The sequence below is a fragment of the Sturnira hondurensis genome, unplaced genomic scaffold, assembly GCF_014824575.4.
Source record: "Sturnira hondurensis isolate 20B ecotype Veracruz unplaced genomic scaffold, ASM1482457v3 Scaffold0004136, whole genome shotgun sequence".
In the NCBI taxonomy this organism is placed as follows: Eukaryota; Metazoa; Chordata; class Mammalia; order Chiroptera; family Phyllostomidae; genus Sturnira; species Sturnira hondurensis.
The window spans coordinates 1,056,017-1,075,088 of NW_028076767.1; the positions used below are offsets into that span (position 1 = coordinate 1,056,017).

Consider the following 19,072-nt stretch of genomic DNA (forward strand, 5'->3'; position numbering starts at 1 on the left):
CCCAGCTCATCGTGAACTGCCCGCACGGGTTGGGGCGCAGGCCGAGACGAGAGACCTAGCGCAGACCCACCCTCTCAGGCTCTCGGACTTCCCTGGATGCTAAAAGTAGAGAAAAAACAAGATGGACCCTCTGGCTTTCACCCAAAGGACAGGACAGGGACCTCAGTGCTGCTCCGACAAAAGCACTACTATAGGGCCATTTGTTCATCAAACTAGACTGAGAGAAACATTCTGATTTGATTCCAGAGTCTATCATCCACTGCTGGGGTGGAGAGAGAAGTCAGTCACATTAAAGGTTTCCTCTCCTTCTTCAAGACCATTTTTCACAAATGTGGTAATATCATCGACTGTCCCGGATAACCATCCACACACCTATGCCACACACACGCTGAGTTCCACCAAAGGATGTGTGGGTTTTATACTTTGAGAGCCATGTAATTTAATTATTACTTAGCTGGAAGCGGGCTTCAAAGAAAGAGCCAAAAAGACTGGTTTTCTTTTGGCTTCTGACACAGCTTTGTTACCGGACAGTGAGGGGGGCGCTACGAGACCACTCGACAGTGACATTAGAATCCGATCGAGGTATCGAGCAAGTCTTTCATACTGGCTCTTACAGGGAGAAGGAAGAATTCCCTCCACACACAACAGAAAGACATAATTTTTCAAACAAGTCACGTAATATTTTAATTACCGAAAGTACCTCCAAACAGCCTATCTTGAGGAGCCCTATGACATCCAAATAAGAAAATGCAGGAATGGATGTTTTGTTGATGGGACTGGGAACAGGAATAGCTTTACTGTTCTCTGAATCTACAGACTCGGAAACCTTGCCTCGAACTGCTTTTATGAAAAAGGGTACTTAACAGTGTCTTTCAGTTCGCTCATTTTTCTATAGTTCACCAAATCAAAAAGCACAAAAGAACCGAGGTATTCAAAGCTGGATGGAAAGGTAGACGTATTATTGACTTCTGAGAGCACACACCGCTGTCCCTCTATGTTAACACATTCAGTGGCGAGGACACTAATGATTTTGTAGAAAGAGAATTAACTAGACCTTCCAAAGGAAAAAGGGTACATATTCATTTTTAACTTCAGAGAAACCAGCACTTCACTTTTCAGCTCATAAAATGACTCCGAGTTATTAGTTATCAGTGAGAAAATCAATGCAAAATAACTACCCTGCATCAACAACCATCACTCATCTACAGCCAGTGAGTATTCTGTATGAGACGTCGACTCATCAGTAAAAATAAATGAGTGCTCAAGAGTTATTGTTTCCCCAACCCCATCTAAAAGTATTAAAAGTAATTCATCCTAAAATTATTAACCCTTCAAAATACAGCTCAACCATCCCCTCCTCTGCGTAGCTTTCCCTGATCCCACACTAAATTGTGGGCTCCTTAAAAAGGACTACACCTCCCCTTGGCTGGAGTGACTTGGTGGATTGAGCACCAGCCTGGATCCAAAAGGACCCTGGTTTGATTTTAGTCAATGCACATGCCTGGGTTGCCGGCCAGGTCCCCAGCTGGGGACATGTGAGAGGTAACCAACTCATGTTTCTCTCACACATGAGTGTTTCTTCCTCCCTCTCTTTCTCCCTCCCTTTCCCTCTCTCTAAAAATAAATATTTTTTTAAAAAGAGAGGGAGACCACATCTCATTCTTTGTTTCCCAATAATTTAGCATAGTCTGGAGGATGAAGGAAGGAAGGATGGGAAAGGGCCGCTAGTCACATAAAGAAACCCTTTACCATTGTCTGAATAGCTTTAAAGAGCAAAGCATCTCCTTAGGGTACCAGTTCATCAGTGCTTAATGAATAAATACCAACAGTAACAAGAGCCTCAGATGCAGTTAAGTGTCTAAGAAATTCTAGGGATTTATAAGAGACATAGTCTTGTCCTTATGCTGTGCGATCCTTCTTGTCCCATAGTTTAATCTGTTATTTATTACATACATGAAGACATTTAGGCAAAAAAAAAAAAAGCAGAAGCAATGAAGTGTACATTGTACATTGTGTTAGAGACTTTTAGCCTCTTATTTGAAAAATATTCCTGTAAGTAAGATAAATATATTTTTAATTTTAAAATTATTTTCATTGCAATGAGGAACCGAAAACTTTCAGTAAAAATGGTCTTCTGGAACAGCCTGTGTAGACTGTTTTGTTTTTTAAACACAGGTGAAATACTAAAGGATATGGATATCACGGAAGATAAATTAGAACTAATTACTTAAGGAGAGGACTTTCATTAATACATCGCAGTAAAAATAGTTAAGATTCTAATATTATAATTAATTTTTTTAATTAGGGGAAATGACTCTATGAGTCTTATCTATAAATCATCAAAAATGATTCTAGAAATAGCACAGTTCCTATTAGCAGCAGAATTTAATGCGTCATTGTTTGGGCTAGATTTATGCAAGGAATAGGAGTACTGAAAGTTTAGCAAAATATTAAAAAGGCAAATGATATAAAACTTATTTCTCTAAGATCCATATTTGTAGAGCTTTCCAAACATAAGTTCAGTGGAATTACTTTATCACTGAAAAGTGTCTCAACTCGCAAAGGCATTAACAGGGAACAATCCTGAGTTCTGATCCAGCTCTGTCACTTACTAGCTGTGCAGTTTTATTAATTTCTCCAAGCTTGCATTTTCCATCACTCCATGCCTCACATCTCTTGCTTACCTTCAGTGTAACACTCAAACCTTTGGCCAAATCTTAAGCTTTAGGTCCGAGCTCAGACACTGAGCTCCATAAACATTTAGCTCCCTATCCACTCCCACCTTCCCATGAGGGTTCAGAGCCCACCACACGCTTCTCACACTATGATTTAAATGCCCCCAGGCCTGTCTTTCTCCTCCCTTGTTCTACAAGCTTCATGAGGAAAGCATTTCTCTCTGGCAGCTTCAAGAGTGTCTGGCACTTAGCAGGTCTCAATAAGCGTTTCTGAAATAAAAAAGTGCCTGGAATGGTTCACTAAAGGCTTCAATCAATGGAAATCTGTCGATCAATCCACTGGGGTTAGAAAGAACTTTATGCACTTGGCTTTCACAGAAGGTCAATATGAGAAGTCCATTTAAGTAACATTTCTGGGTCATTCACAAAACCATGGTTGCAGACATTAACCATGCTACCGAATGCCCTGCTACATCAAACTAAAGAGATAAATTTCTCATGGACAGGAAAACATTTACATCTCTAGGCAGACAGATAAACTTTTATTAGGTAATGGGAATTATATACACCACAGTATGTTGCCTTTCTCACTTAACCATCAGAAAAATAAAATCTAAATTTAATTAACTGCTATCAATTCAGTAAGTACTAGATGCCTAGTAACACCAAATCCTATACCACGGTAAATTTCTGCTGCAATTTTTATACATTCGTTTGTCTTCAAAAGACCGAGAGTTTTGAAGAATGAATCAAGTTCAAGTTTTGTTTGCCTACATTCTGAAAAGGGTCGTTATTTAACCCACCGGCCAAGAAATAGTCTTTTAATCCACTAGATATGTGAATTAGACTATTTTTTATATCCTAAATTAACTAAACAGTGCATTGTGATCCCATTGACAACTAGAAAGCTTTGACTTCACTAGAAACTCTTAGATGCTGTAGTTCTTTCTTCCTGGTACTATAGTCCATAGCCACAGATTCCCCCTTTCTGGGCAACCACAGTCTTCTCATCTCGTGAAACTTAGAGAGTCTAAACCCAGGTCTAAGGGCCCTCCTGATTTCCCTGGCCTGGTGTTTAATCTCTCTGGGTCCCATTCATCCATAACAATTATTAACAAACAGGCAAGAGGGCATGGAGGTAAGGAAGGCAAACACCCACTGCCCTTGGCTACCGAAGAGTTATATTAGGTCCTGTCTACCTATGGGAATCAAGACTCAATGCATAAATACCAATGGTTTAAACGTGATTTTATTTTTACTGCTTCTGCTATTACTGTTCTATAATTATATAATTATATATCATTGTTTTTTGTTTTAGAATTATGAAGGTCACTTGCAAAACACTTTGAAAGTAGGTCAGATACACCATGCTTTAAAAAATAGAACTAGAATCTACTTAGGAAATCCTTAATTTATTAGAATTTTTTTCAAGAGTTTCTCAACCTGATCTACCCAGAATAAGATGGGCCATCATCTAAAGCAAATGATAATGACAACGCCCAAAGCAGTCAATAGAAGGTTAACTCTTTAACCAGAAATGTCCAAGGGGGATCTGATAGGTACACACTGGATCAGAGAGAAAGCATCCAAACGTTTAGAATTAGACAGGAAAGGATGCCTTACGAGGTGAAACCCCACACAGTGACTCATCCCTGAGAGCACAGGAAACCATAGACCACTAACTACTGGACCTGCAGGAAAAATAAAAAGCAATGTTCATCTACATCACATTGCACGTCACAGCGGCAATCAGCATTTATGGCAATTTGGGGGATCTTTGCGTCTTAAGATTCCTTGTTATCACAGATAATACCGAAACTATGAAAATAGTTCCACTCTTCCTGAAGTACACGAAGGTAAAAAGACCATAAAATGCACTAGTGTTAATTATGGGAGACAAACAGATTTACCCACTGCCACAGAGCAGCGTAATGCTAAATGTCTCATGGCAATAAGGAAGCAAATAAATGAAAATTAGGATGCGTATAAATTTGCTAGGGCTGCCTTAACTAAGTACCACTGGTGGCTTAGACAACAGAAACTCACTTCCTCCCAGTTGCAGAGGCTAGAAATCCCAGATCAAGGTGTGGGCGGGGTTCGTTTCTTTCTGAGGCCTCTCTCTTTGGCCTGCAGTTGGCCACGTCTCTGTGTTCTCACGTGGCATTTCCTCTGTGCACACACGTCTGTGTCCAAATTTTCTACTCTTGTAAGGACACCAGTCATATTGGATTAGGACACACCCCAAAGACTTCATTTTAACTGAATCGCCTCCTTAAAATCCTTATTTCCGAATATAGCTACTCTCTGAGGTACCGGGTGTTAGGACCTTGACACAGGAATTCGGTGGCGGAGGGGGGGGGAGTGGGTGGGGGGGCACAACACATAACAGATGGTCTGCTCAAAAAAACAGTATTTTTCAAAATCCTGTTGGGGCCTTATTTTCTTTATACTATTAAAAATGGAATAAAATTGTTCGATTCTCCTTTTCTCCCTTAATCTGAGCAGATAAGCAATCATTAGAATTATTCCCGGCTCACTTGTAAGTTGCTACCCAAAGCTGTGATCAAAGCAGCCACATAAGAAGACTCCAGATGGACAGCCCACGCTGAAGCCCCGCACGTGATTGACTCTCCCCAGGCCTTAGGTTACTCAGCTGTAAACAGAGATTACCCCATCCTCCTCAGAGGTTATTTAAGGAACTCAAATCGAAGAACGTGGGTAAAGGGCTTACTTAGCACATGGCCTATCACCCTCACTATTATTGTACTAGACAGCTTTCCTTACACAGATCCCTGAAATTAGGAAATAAAGCATTGAGGCTGTGAGTTAGCAGCGTCTTAAAGACACAGGATCTTGCCATGGAGAGCAACGTCACACATCATCCCTAACTCCTCTGGACTGAAACCCAGAGAGCCTGCCCTAGCTGGCAGCCGCAGCAGCCAGACGGAGAGTGAAGCCTGGGCTCAGAAAGGACAGCACTTTCCCTGCTTCTCTGGCTGGGTGTGTAACAGGAATTTCTGCGGCAGAACTGATAGGAGGCAGACAGTGAGGGAGAAGCGCGGGGGCAGTAGTGACACGCACAGCCAGCCAGTCTCAGTTCAGGAGTCACACAAACTCAGGAGCCAAGACAGTGGACAGCGATGCGCAGTGCCGGGCTGGGGGCACTTCCCACTCATCTCCAGCCACAGACCCCAACTGCTGGCCCTAGTCACTCACAAAAGGCAGCAGGGCTGTTTCTTCTCCACATGTTCCTTCCTCCAGACCAAATTTAAGTTTCAATCTCCAAATTTGCAGAGCTGAAATAACATTCAGCGGAGTGAGACTGAAATTCCCTCTTCGAATCTGGCGAAACACGCAACGGGCAGTTTTGCCTTCTAGTTGCTGCTTGAATGTTCAGGCTGATTTCAGTGAAGCGGTCACCTCCTGCCCCCTCTTCTCTGCTTTGCCATTTCCTCTCTCCCTGCCACATCTTCCCAAACAGACAGCATCGGAGGCAAACTCTGGCATGCCCTGCCCACATGCCCTGGGCACTCACCTCCGTACACCCAAGGCAGCACACTGCAATGATCCCCAGGCTGCTGGCCTCAGGGCCTCTGTTCTACCCAGGGGGCAGCACAGGGGAGGTATGGAAGAATTACTTCTCTGAGAAGCAGCCCTCTACCAGCAACAGACTGGCAGTTGGTGGACAAATTTCCATCTTTTTGGCCCCTCATTTGAAAAACATTCTGGCATGTTCCACAGAAGGAACCCACAGACTCCCAGAGGCTCTCAGTGGGCTGAGCCCCAGCTGGGCACATGGGAACACTCGCCTTTTCAGTTCCCTCCTCTTCCACATCCCACTTCCCCACTCCCTACAGGTGTTTCCTAGACTCCTTGCCACAGGATCTGCTACCAGGGGTATCAGAACCACGACAGCATCCTCAAAAAGGAACTTCAAATCCCACCTTACCCATGAAAGCTTCCCTCAGCACCAAGGCCTCCAAAGTCACTTCCTATCACGTTTTATTTCTGTTTGCATATGTTTTCATCCCATCACTCTACTGAGGGCTCCTGGAGGGGAGGGACCCTTTTACGCAGCTCCAAATTCCCTGGGTTGCTCAGCACAATATCTGACGTTCACTGGACACTCAGTACACGCTTGTTGACTGAGTCAAGACTGAATTAATCATGCTAATCAGCATGGAAAATCAGCTTCTTTATTTATCCTAACCAAAACTACAGCAATGTGGCTCTTTTCTTCTTTCCAAAGCACTGCGTGAACTGCATTTAATGAGCAAATTACTGTAAGTGTATTTCTTTAAATCAGCGTTTTCTTAATTAGTATTCATCTTAAATCAAACACCCTGATCCCCAAAAAATCAGGACAAAGATCCCTTTCGAAATCCAGAACTACCTTACTGGATGCATTACTACAAGCTCTTTTATCCCGCCTCTCTCCTTACTTAACACTTCTTTAAGGTCGTCCTTTCCAGGTGAAGCCGTCGGACGGCTCCAATCACCTGCACTCTGCACTACCCTACCTTTTCCTGCACACATGCCACAGTACACACCTTGAACACCATCCCTGGGGGAAAGGAAACATCACTGCAGGTCAGTACACACATCTCTGCATAGAAGAGCTTTGTATTTGAGGTCTGTGTGCTTCCCTGAACTGGGGATGCTCCACCAATTTTCCTTTTCTGAGATTCCTGGCAGCCCACCGTCAGGCTCCACCAGCCACATACGTGCACCAAAGCCAAATCTAGGTATGACCCAGGGTGAGCAGTGTCTCCCCACGGGTCTGTCCGAGGCCACAGAAGGTGTAATATTTGTCAAGATGCCAGTCGTCCCTCTCTGTTCTAGACAAAACAGTGTGGACACAAAATGATGGAGCTGAGTAGGATAAGGGTTAGCCACCCAGTACAACTTTCCCAGCAAGTAAGGCTGGAGAAGGAGGCTGGCACCTTGGACTAAAGAGGCCTTCCGGGGAGCCCGCGAAGGTGGACTCATTCAGCCGCACTGCCCGGCAGCAAGCAGAAGGGCTAGAATGACAGCAGCGCGTACCTGATTTGTTCAGATTGCTGAGGAGACTCTAGGGGCACCAAGGGATTCCCACCTCACCCAGGAGCAGATATATAATGTGAGAAGCCACCAAGGCCTAATTCTATCATTTTAGATACAAGTGAGCATTCTGATTCCTCTCCCTTCAGAGGAACAAGCAATGGTATGGAAAAGGGTGGGAGTCATTCACTAGAATTTCCCTAAGAAAGCAGAAAGGTTCCCAGGAGTCCTCTTCTCCGGGGTGGTGAGATGAGAATGCAAGGAGAGGGGGAGAGAGTATCTCGTGATATGGTCACGCATCACCAGGGGTGCCTCCCTTCTCCAAGGGGCTGCTTGGGCATTATTCCTCAGCCATTACCCTCTCATCTCAGGGAAAAGGACAGATAGAGAAGAGCACCCTCCAAAGACACACTTGTTCACCCAAAACCTTCTCTGCATTTCTCCCAGAGCAGCCCACTCATGACAGAACCGCTGCTCACACTGTGGAATGCAGACCATGTACACCTGATAACTACACATGCTCGATTATTTCAGCTTGGCACAGGCTCCACAATAATAATGATACAACTTTAAGCATTTCAGATAAGTTCCTCATCCAACGTCAGAATTGCTTCTCTCCACTCGGTCCCCGACGAAGCAAAGCCCCTCCTCTCTGGGTTTCTCGTCCACGCTTCAGTTTTAGGCTATCGCCATCCACTACCAATGCCTTGCCTTGATTTCACCCAACACTGTACAGTGCTCTCCCGTACACTGTTCAAGACAAACGCCCAGGAGAGGCTTGTAAGACCCCTGCATTCTCTCACTGGAGTGCTGCTCTCCTAGGAGCACGCTGATGCTTTACCACCGGAGGCTTCACATCTGATGCATCCCTAGTCCGCCTCCCCTCCGCACCAGGCAGAAGCCAGACGAATTACAAGGATTCATTTCACAGCAAACAGGAGAGCACGCTGAAGGCCTGAGCAATCATGTCAGATACAGCCAGACGGCCTGCAGAGTTAAAGAGCCAAATATTCAGTGAGTTCTTTAACGGACGTCTAGTACAGAGCTTGTAGGACAAGTGGAGGAGCACCAGAAGTGTTACAAATGTGTTCTGTGTCTTTCACTAAACTCTCAGTGCTCATGCACCTCTGCCGCAGGCCTGTCAAAGTGTCTCTAATTTTTTCTTCAGTCCACTTTCAGTAGGGGAAAGATCACATAGTACACTACGTTCTTCTCATTTACAAAAAGAAAAAAAACCAGAAAAACACTGACTAAAACCAAAGCAAACTCACTATGTGGCTTTTCTTAGATCATGAGCTCCATGAGGTGAGACTTCCCAATGCCGAATCCCCCAACACCCAGCCCAGTGGCGGGCGGCCTTGCTATGGTAACAATAATGAATCATAAATACCAATATTTGTTGAATGTATTCATCAGCTCCTGCTGCCCTAAAAAAATATCATAGGCTGTGTGGCTTCAACAAGAGAAATGTACTTTTCATACTGCTGGAGGCTGGATCGGAGAACAAGATGCTGGCTGATTCAATCCCTGGTGAGGACCCTCTTCCTGGCTTGCAGACACCTGCCTTCTTGCTGTGTTCTCACATGGCAGAGCCAGGGGGCACCAGGGGGCACCAAGCTCCCTGGTGCCTCTTCTAACAACACTAATCCTAGCAGATTATGGCTCTGCCCCATGACCTCGCTGAACCTTCATTACCTCCTTGTTGGCTTTATCTCCAAATACAGTTATGTTGGGGGTTAAAGTTTCAACACAGGAATTTTAGGACACATTCAGTCCACAGCATTAAACATGTCCTTCCAATTAGAAGATGCATAAACACCACATATTATCTCATTTAATCCTTACAACAACCTACAGCTAGGAAGAAAACTAAAGTTTAAGAAGAATGCAGGGTGGGGCAAAAGTAGGTTTACAGCTGTGAGCACATGAAATACAGAGTTTATTCTTATATTATTATTTATTAATGATTGTATTATTTTCCATATGAACAACGGTAAATCTACTTTTGTTCCACCCTGTATATCCATACGATGGCATACTACTCAACTACAACACAGGTGAACCTCGAAAACCTTACGCTAGTAAAAGAAATCAGTCATAAAAGAACACAAGTTGTATAAACCCATTTAGATAAAATGTCTGGAATAGGCAAATTCTTAAAGACAAAAAAGCAGATGAGCAGTTACCAGAGGCGTGGGGCAGAGGGGAGTGGGCAGTGACAGCTACAGGGAGGTTCAAGTTTTCTTTCCGGGGCGACATAAATGTTCTGGAATTACTGTCTTTTGCCACGTGCACATTACACAGGATTATTATACCCCATGGTATGTAATCATTATACCCACACATAATGCATAGACGATAGGAATTTTAGGGTATGTGAATTATATCTCATGCTGTTATTAAGAAAGAAGTTGAGAAACCGCCCAAGTTCACACAATTAGTAAATGGCAGCCCCAGGTTCAAACTTAGGTCTGACACTAGAACCTGAGCTTTCAACTATTACATAGCTCTGATCACGGTTATTCCCAATGAACACATGCTGAGAGACACAAGCAAACTTAATTACAGGCTTTGGCATAATTCCAATGACACATGTGGGGAAGAAAATCCTCAGAGCCCCACCCCCGCCCGCCAGGCACTTCAAAGGATCGATACACATCAAGAATTATTCACCTACTAATCCTTTTCAACCTTCTGTAACTGGGAACAAGAGTTATTCTAGAGGAAAAACAAAACAAAATGTAAAAGGAGGGCATCCTGAAAGGAATACGAGCAAAAATCCTCTGAGGCCATAATTAGGATGTTTGGAGCCAAATAAAATGTAAATCTGCGGTGAGCGTCTGTGCTCCCCACCCTCCCGTGTCTTCCCACCCAAACGCCCCACTGTGGGCAAGGCTCTGGCTATACTGTTCCTCTCTGATCTCGCCTCCTCAGTCTCCCCCCCGCTCCCCCCCCCCCCACTGCACTGCAGTCACACCTGCCTCTGTCCTTCTTGAACATTCCACGCTCTCCTCAACACCAGCTGTCTTGCTGCCCTAGCTGTGAGGGATCCTCAGCCTCCCACCCTCCTGGGGTGGCTCATCTTCGAAAATCAGGTTTCAGCTCAATGTCCCTCTGCAGGCACACCTTCTGGCTTCTGTGACACCTCAACAACCCTGGCCACTCCCACCTACAGTCCCTCTCCATCACACAGCCGAGTTCTGTGTCCTTCAACGCACTCGTCTTTATTTAGTGGCTCCCCGTCTGCCTTCTCCCCTGGAATGAAGCTCCATCCGGGAGGCAGGGACCTGTCGGTTTTATTCCCAGCAGCATCAGCGATCATTGGCATACAGCAGATGTTCACTCGACACTTGCTGAACAAATACATAAAAGACACACCTCCGCCAGGAGATGCCTCAGCGAGCCAAGGGCTCACCCGTTCAATCCAGGACGGCACAGACTCAAAAAGGCTCCTCTCCGGGGAATCCACGTCAGAGTAATCTTCACAAGCTGGCGATCCAGGCCTGGTCGGGTCATTAACCATCTAGACTCTATGGCCACCCCTTCGATTAGTTGGTGTTAACGTCTTTCTGCTTTCACTCCTCCACTGAGCCCATATACTTATTATATATATACATTTTGCCTTTTCCCTTCTCTAACAATTTTAAATTGTTATAAATAGTGTGGCAATGGCCACCCTATAATGGGAATGAGGTTTCTCTTTCCTCAGAAGCTCTTTTGGTTCCTCTGTGACTGATTTAAAATTCTCTTGACTCATTAAGATTATTCTAACGTGGATCAGACCTTTCAGTTAATCCCAGCCATTGAAAGTTATTTAAAGTAGAGACCCATGCTGGCCAACTCGTGTCATGTATGCTTACAAAGTACAGTTCCCCTGGCTCCAGGCCATCATCACACACTCCCGTTGTCTGCAGATGGCTCGGAATGTTGCGTGATGAGAGCGCCCACGGCCTCCCTCCCACTACACGCACTTTTCCCTGCAAGGCCTCCACTTTCTCCCAGTCTATCAGCCTCCTCCTGACCTCATCTCCTCTCTTACCCAGACTGCATCCTGATATTTATCTACCCAACTTATTCACCAGCATTCAGAGAGGTCCGCCTCCACTGTTTTCCACTGAACTCTGATCCATGCTACAATTTCCCCGCCTTCCCTCATACACTGCAGGAATAAATAATAATAAATACATTTTAAAAGTCTACCATTGGGAATAATGATGCCAGACTAATGCATAACATGTGATTCCTAATGAAGGCTGCTCATAAATTTAGCATGACCTTGGTGAGCTTCCCCACCCATTCCTCTCAGCAATTAACCTAAACTTTCGTGACTTTCCTCAAGCCCGAACACACCTTCCCTCTCCATCCCAATCCCTTTGGCAGATAATGCCATTTCCAAGCAGAAGAAAATCCTCTGAGATGCATTTCCTGAAATGCACCCTTTCACCTGCAAAGTAATCTTTACCTGCACACGCAATAATATCTTCACACAACTTGTCTCTTCTGGTTCAGAACTACCAATAAATTCTGCCTGATCTCACTCCCTTCTGTCTTCACCCGGATCTTGCCCCATAAATTATCTCCTCTCTCTTCTGTATCTTTACCTCTCACTCTTCTCAGCTCCATCTCTCAGCCTATCATCTTGCGCTGTTATCCCTACAAGGCCCCTCCCTCGACCCCGGGGCCCTCCTCTAGCCACTACTCTGGTTCCCTCTCCTTCTCAAACCTCCCCGATCAGCACCCGCTGTCTGCACATCACCTCCTCTCGCTGACTCCCAGCCCACTGTCACCTGGCTTCTGCCCCCACAGCTCCACTGAAACTGCTGCCTTCAGACCAGCGGTGACTGGTCTGGTCTTCATTGGCAAAACCAAAGGGAAGTCTTCACTCCTTATCTCCCTAGATCATTCTACTGCGGGTGATGCTGTAGATCCCGCTCATCCTCTGTCGCTTCGTGGGCTCCTCTTCCTCTCCTCAACACATAGCTATCTTCCCAGCTTACGTTCTCCTTATTCTATCCACCCTCCCTGGACAATCTCTCACATCCATGTTTGCCATTAACACTTACATGGAAATGACTCTCAACTCTGTTCTCTCCAGCCCCCAGGTCTTCTTGAGCTCCAGACTGTTAGAGACACCCAACTCCCAGACACGGGTGTCCCCAAACCCCACAAATCAATTATGTCCTGATTTCACATCCTTTTATTTTCACCATTTAACCTCTTTGTTCCCTGTGCTACCCATGTGAGCTGGATCCCACCTCCCAACCAGCTATCCAACCAAGGCATCTTTTATTAACTTTAACTCTCCCTTCTGCCTTGCCATCCACATCCAAGTAAACTTAACGGTTTTTATCACCTGAAGATTTCTTGAAAGCATTTCCTCTCTGTGCCTCTCTACACTTCCTGAGAATTGAACTTCTGTTTATTCCCCTTACTCCATTTTTCATAGTCTAGGAAATAATGGGCAAGCACTTGAGCATGATACACAAGATCTTCCAGAACCTGAGCTGTCTCTGGGCCTACCTCTGCTGACTCATCTCCGTCTGTCTCAACCTTATAATTTACCATGAAGTTCAGCAAAAGCCACATGGCCCTGCCTTCTTGGCACGCACTGTCTCCTCAAGAACATAATTCTCTATATTCATTCATCCTCACTCCCTCTCTTTCTCTGCTCCCCCCTCACCCATCCCCAAGACTTCCCTTCCTCACAGACACTTGTCCTGTAAGATTTATCTCAAGCACCATCTTTCCAAGATGCCTTTTCATACTCCCCCAGCCTGGAGAGCTGCCTCTATTCGGTGCATGTTTATCTCTAACACAACAAATTTCACTCATTAAAAATTACATATTAATCTGATGGCCTCCCCTGACTAAACTATAAGCTCCTAAAGGCAAGGACTGCTCACAGCAGGTGCTTAAGGTGATTCCTTTGCACATTAAGTATTAGTAGTAAATAACTTTCTGATGTGTTTCCAGACTTCTAACTACCCTGGACATCCCACATCACCCTTTCTCAGTCATTTGTTTGGGAGGCTCTGCTGTGGCCATCAGCCTCAACCAACACATAGCAATGTTGGACACTGCAGTCTGGAATGACAGTCTCCACTGCAGTAAGAGTGAAAGGGATAGAGGACCTAAACACTAAATTTAGCCATATCTAACTTCTGAACACAGTCTAAGATTTGGCAAGACAAATCTCATAGACGGGCACAGTGCTGACACAGCCTGGTGAAAAGGAACTCAACCAACATTCAGCAGACTCAGAAAGAAAAACCTGCAGTACCTCTCACAAAGGGAGTTCTGAGTTCTGCTGATTCATTCCGACTTAAAGCTGCAATAACACTTGAGCAAGGAGCACCCAAGCTGACTCTGCATTTTTTTCCTGCAGAGTTCACAGAATTTGGCACATGAGAAATTTAATAGTTCTTCTTTAGAACCCTTCACGATTTCTCAGATTATTGATTGCGGTCATCTACATTATAGTGTCTGATGGCACTACCTGGTATTTTTCTGGCAAAGATGAAGTCCTGGTCAAAATGCTGATGAGAGTTTAAAACACTGATGAAAGCCTCTTGAACTAAAGAAAACCACACAGGAAATCCCTTTCACCAAATAAAGCTCACTGCTAACTCCATGAGAGGTTGACGAGCCCGGCTTTTACCATCAGCTCTTGCCCATGCTTTATACAAAGGCATCTGTACAATGGGTACAGACGGGTAAATAGATGGGTACCCATCTGTACAATGGGTAAATGCAAGCTAAAAGGCTAAATAGACTAAAACTGCACAATAGACTAAAACTGCATTTGAATATCAGCATAAACACATGTTCCGAGAAAAGTCAGGCAGATTTGTATCAGGGCCGAAGTTTCTAAGAGACCTACATGACAGCACAGCAAAGAACCTTCTCAAAATATTTACAGGCCATCATTTTCTTTCTTCATTTAGAATTGCGATACAGTATGAGAACTGCCTAAAGCAAGGGAAAGGGGAGACATTTCGAGACTGAAGTCAAATCATATTGGAGTTGGTCATTTATCCTGCCTCCTACATACAAGATAGTAATGATTTTTCAGTTAACATTTAATTAACTATAAATATTACTTCAAATATTTATTTCACTGAAATCATAATATCCAAGTACTATATTTGAGATATTTCACAAGTCAAATGTTTGTTTGTTTTTTCGAAAAAACCATGAACTTCAGACTTGAATGCTTTTCTTTAGGTGCTATATAGCACAAAATCAACTTCAACAACAGACATTATTTTGACTAAATCCTTCTCATGAAGTGAAGTTTTATTACACTTGCTTAACAGGATTATGATGAAATACTCACTTGTTCAGTGTGAGGTCAAGAATAAATCTGGAGCCAAAAGCTTCAATCTGGAAGCTTGCCTGGGCCAGATGGACAGCCTAGGGATCCAAAAAGACAGAAAAAGTCCTTAGCTTACTTTCCTGCCTTCAAAGTTGATATATCAATATCAAGAATATTTAGTAAGAACTTTTTTATGGATTGACTCACTTCTTTACAAACCCTTATGTAACAATTCAATCTTCTGTTTGTTTTTATTAAAGATTTTATACACTTATTGTAGAGAGAAGGGAAAGGAGGAAGAAAGAGAGGGAGACCAATAGCAATGTGTGATTGTCTCTCACGCAAACCCTGCTGTGGACCTGGCCCGCAACCTAGGCATGTGTCCTGACTGGGAATCGAACCGCCATCTTTTGGTTCCCAGGCCAGCGCTCAATCCACTGAGCCACACCAGGCAGGGCTCATTCTTCTTAAAAAGGAGTCTGGTGCATTGTCACAGTTGTACTTGGAAGCCCTGAGTACTTGTGCAGCAAGAAACTCAGAGAGTCCTTTAAAATGAACACATCATGATGGAAATCAAGAGTATCTTCAGCTGGACTTACAAAGTGACCATGATGAATTCTGCAAAAGTCTGACTAATTAAAGCTTGGCTTCAGCTTATTTTGTGCACAAAGCTAACCAATTCTTTCTGCACACCTAAGTGAAAAATCATGTCAGCTCTCTGCTCTTCATCAGGAATTGGAACTTTCCCTAAATGATGTATCAGCAGAATGTTACAGTAAAATGGGATAGTACAACCTTTTAACTTCAGGAGCACTTAGAACCAGGCCCTCTGTGGCGACTGAGAGTTTATGTCCCCCTTTAAAAGGCACCCACGTACACCCCACCGCTTCTCAGCCTTCTGGCTAAGATCAGGTAAAATGTGTGTGAAAGTCACACATTTACAAACATTATCACTATTGTGCCTTCATTCAAAATACAAAGATATCTCATCTACACACAAACAATGTGTACTAGATGTTACATATTAGTATTATGTATACACATTAAAGATTTGTATAGTTTGCAGAATCATTCTGAATAATGTAAATTAACACACCAATGGATTTTTTATCATCGCCCAAGTACACGTTTATTGATTTTAGAGGGAGGGGAAGGGAGGTAGAGAGAGAGAGAAGTATTAATGTGAGAGAGCAGCACCATTGTGCCCAGACTGGGAATTATCTCCATGACCTCTAGGTTCATGGGCAACACTCCAGCCAACGGGCAACCACCCAGGACAAATCAATGAAGTTTTGTCCAAATATTATCCAATACGAATCTCTCCTTTGCTCTCCTATGGGGCGGGAGGGGGGGCGCGGGGGGGGGGGAGGGACAAGGATAGACGCAACATTCACACCCTTCTCCCCCTCCCTTGCTCACAAACATCCTTCCTCCAGGCTTTTTTCCTTAAAACGCTAGAGGTGTCACAACCATTGGGGAAGCCACACATGCGCACAGCAAGCAGGCTCTTTCCACTCCCACCTTCTCCCCAACTGAAACCCTACTCATCCTTCAAGGGCAAGCCCACGGCATTACTTCAAGGAAACTCTTCTTCAAAAGCTTAAATGAAAGTAAACTCTTCATCCTCAGGACTTCAGGGAAAACTTTATTTGCCCCTCCCTCCACCCACAGGAATGCTTCCCATTTGGGTGTGGCCTCCACAGCTCACATCACAAGCATCTGGCAAGTAGTTGTGGACTAAAGGCCCTTCCCCAAACATATGAACTTCCAATTAGCAAATGCTTATTGTCAAGACTTCTGTGGTGCCAAGCCTATAACATACTATAAACCATGACTTCTTGTCAAGCACAAGTGCTGGCAAGAGAGTTGCTCCATAATTGTCAATAAATCAAGTTCATCTGTATCACTTTGGAACAAATTCTAAATTCTAAACACAAAGCAATGACAAGGCACCTGACACCAGGTGACACAATGCCAAATCCCCAACAGCCACACAGAACAGGGCCATCGTACTCCATCTGGGTGTCCCACACCCAGAAAGCTGCATGGGGAAGACACTTCTGTCTTGTGGAGTGCGGTCTCCATCATCCACAGAAGAACCTCCCTCCCTCCCTCTAATACATGGTCACACACCGTCTTTAATCTGAACTGATCCTGTGTCTTGAAACATTAATTTGTGCATGAGTATTTTTATATTGATGAATTGTTTCGACAAGGGGAAATTTTTCAGCTCTGGGTCCCCAAAGCTTTAAAAAAAACCCAAAAACCTCACTTCCTGAGAATAAAATAGGCCCATAGACATATTTTCCCTTAGAAATATTAAATGATAGAGAAGAGTTTATTAATGAGCCCAGCCTAAAAGTGCTGATAAATGTACCTCCTTGAGCATCTTTACAAATACTAAGAAAAGTCAGACAGTGACCCAGCAAGAGTCGCATTTTACAGCAAATACGCAATGAGACAAGGGCACACGCCAACAAAACCCCACTGCAAACGGCCTAGTACCGATGGCTTATCCCACTTCATAGGGTTGCTGGGAGTTGGACAGTTTGATTGTTGTTGAGGAAGTTTATAGGGAGCCGGTGTCCCAATGTGACAAGGTTCAGTTTGACAGAATTTATGGAGCAGCGAGAACATAATATGAATACTGGGATTTTCTACTGTGTTTGTTAGTCACTCATGCACACACACATTAAGTCCCACTCTGCATGTACAGATGATTAGGATGTGGCCTCTTGCTCAAGGAAGCGTCAGGCTCCAGGGAGGCTGGGGACGCTGCCAGCCTCAGAGTTGTGTCTAAGGGCTCACAGGGACTAAGGGTCACTGAAAGATGCGATTTGAACAAAATTCCAACAGACGCTTAAGAATCCACCTGCCAGGAGAAGAAAAGACATTCAGGGCATGGAGGAGGGGGCAGGGAACATTCATAAAAACTGAGTAAAAAATAAATGTAGAAGAAAACTTTTAATGTTTAAAAATAGAATGTAGCCTGCAGGGAAATGGCTTTTGAAGGTAACCTCAGGCAATCTAAGAAGTGGGCGGGAGACTGCGGGGCTTTGTGTGACGTACTCAGTGACAGGGCTGCTCACGTACATCTACATGCCTGTGGCCAAGGTGGCACGCTTTCCTCCACACGTCCCCCCATATCCTCAGCACGGTGCCGGGCACATGCCATTATCATCACTGCCATCATCACCATCCATGACAACACTGTGACTCAGACCTACTGACAGATCACTCCCCACAGGAAACAACAACAATGTTATCGACGACCTTCCCATTTCTCCACAAGGGGAAAAATCTGGTTTTATCACATTTATCAGTACGACTATTGTAATTTTTTAATTTAATGCTAAGAGGCAGCACATTTCCCTATAAAGTGATTTCATATTTCCTCAAGCATTCATTTTCCTTGCAAGAACATCAAACGGAATTAGTATATTCATCTAATATACCTGTATCCATTTTAAGTCATTTCATTTCGGTGGTATAGGTTATTTCCCCTAGATTCTGTTCCCCTTTCCATCGTTGTGTGTTCTGCATTTGTACGCAGAGTCCAGATTCCTCTCTCCACCAAAATAAAGATCTAACAAATGTTACTCTTCCTTGTTATTCTGTGCTGTTGACTCTGTCACATCCTGAAATGGCTTTTAACTTCTCAAATCTCGGTTATTCCACATCAATTGATCACTTTTTCTTTAACAAAATACTATACAGTTTTGATAACTGTCACTTTTAAATATGTTTTTAAATCAGGTAAAATGAGTCCTCATCATTGTTGTTTTACAAATGACATTTTTGGATATTATTTGCTTTTACTTCTTATTAACCCACTTCTTCTAAATGATGGAAAAATTAGGATGGCCAAGATGAGCAGAAAATTGTATAATATACGGCCACAACACATGGTTCGTTAAACATTGCAGAGTTGACTCACTGACCAGCATCACTGACACTCAATGAAATACAAAGCCTCCCCTGAGTCTTGCTTTTCGTTTACAAAGAAGGAACTCTGCAACAAGGTTTGGAAGTGTGTTCAGTA

General features: G+C 43.9%; 1 protein-coding gene across 3 annotated transcripts in view; it reads right to left on the reverse strand.

Moving 5' to 3' along the window:
• ADAM23 (ADAM metallopeptidase domain 23) overlaps positions 1-19,072 on the reverse strand; it is a 147,976-nt gene that overhangs the window by 97,248 nt on the left and 31,656 nt on the right. For all 3 annotated transcript variants that reach the window (XM_037043500.1, XM_037043501.1, XM_037043502.1), the window contains exon 3: positions 15,052-15,128. In XM_037043500.1, coding sequence (XP_036899395.1) covers positions 15,052-15,128 — 77 coding nt within the window. The remainder of the gene's footprint in view (positions 1-15,051; positions 15,129-19,072) is intronic.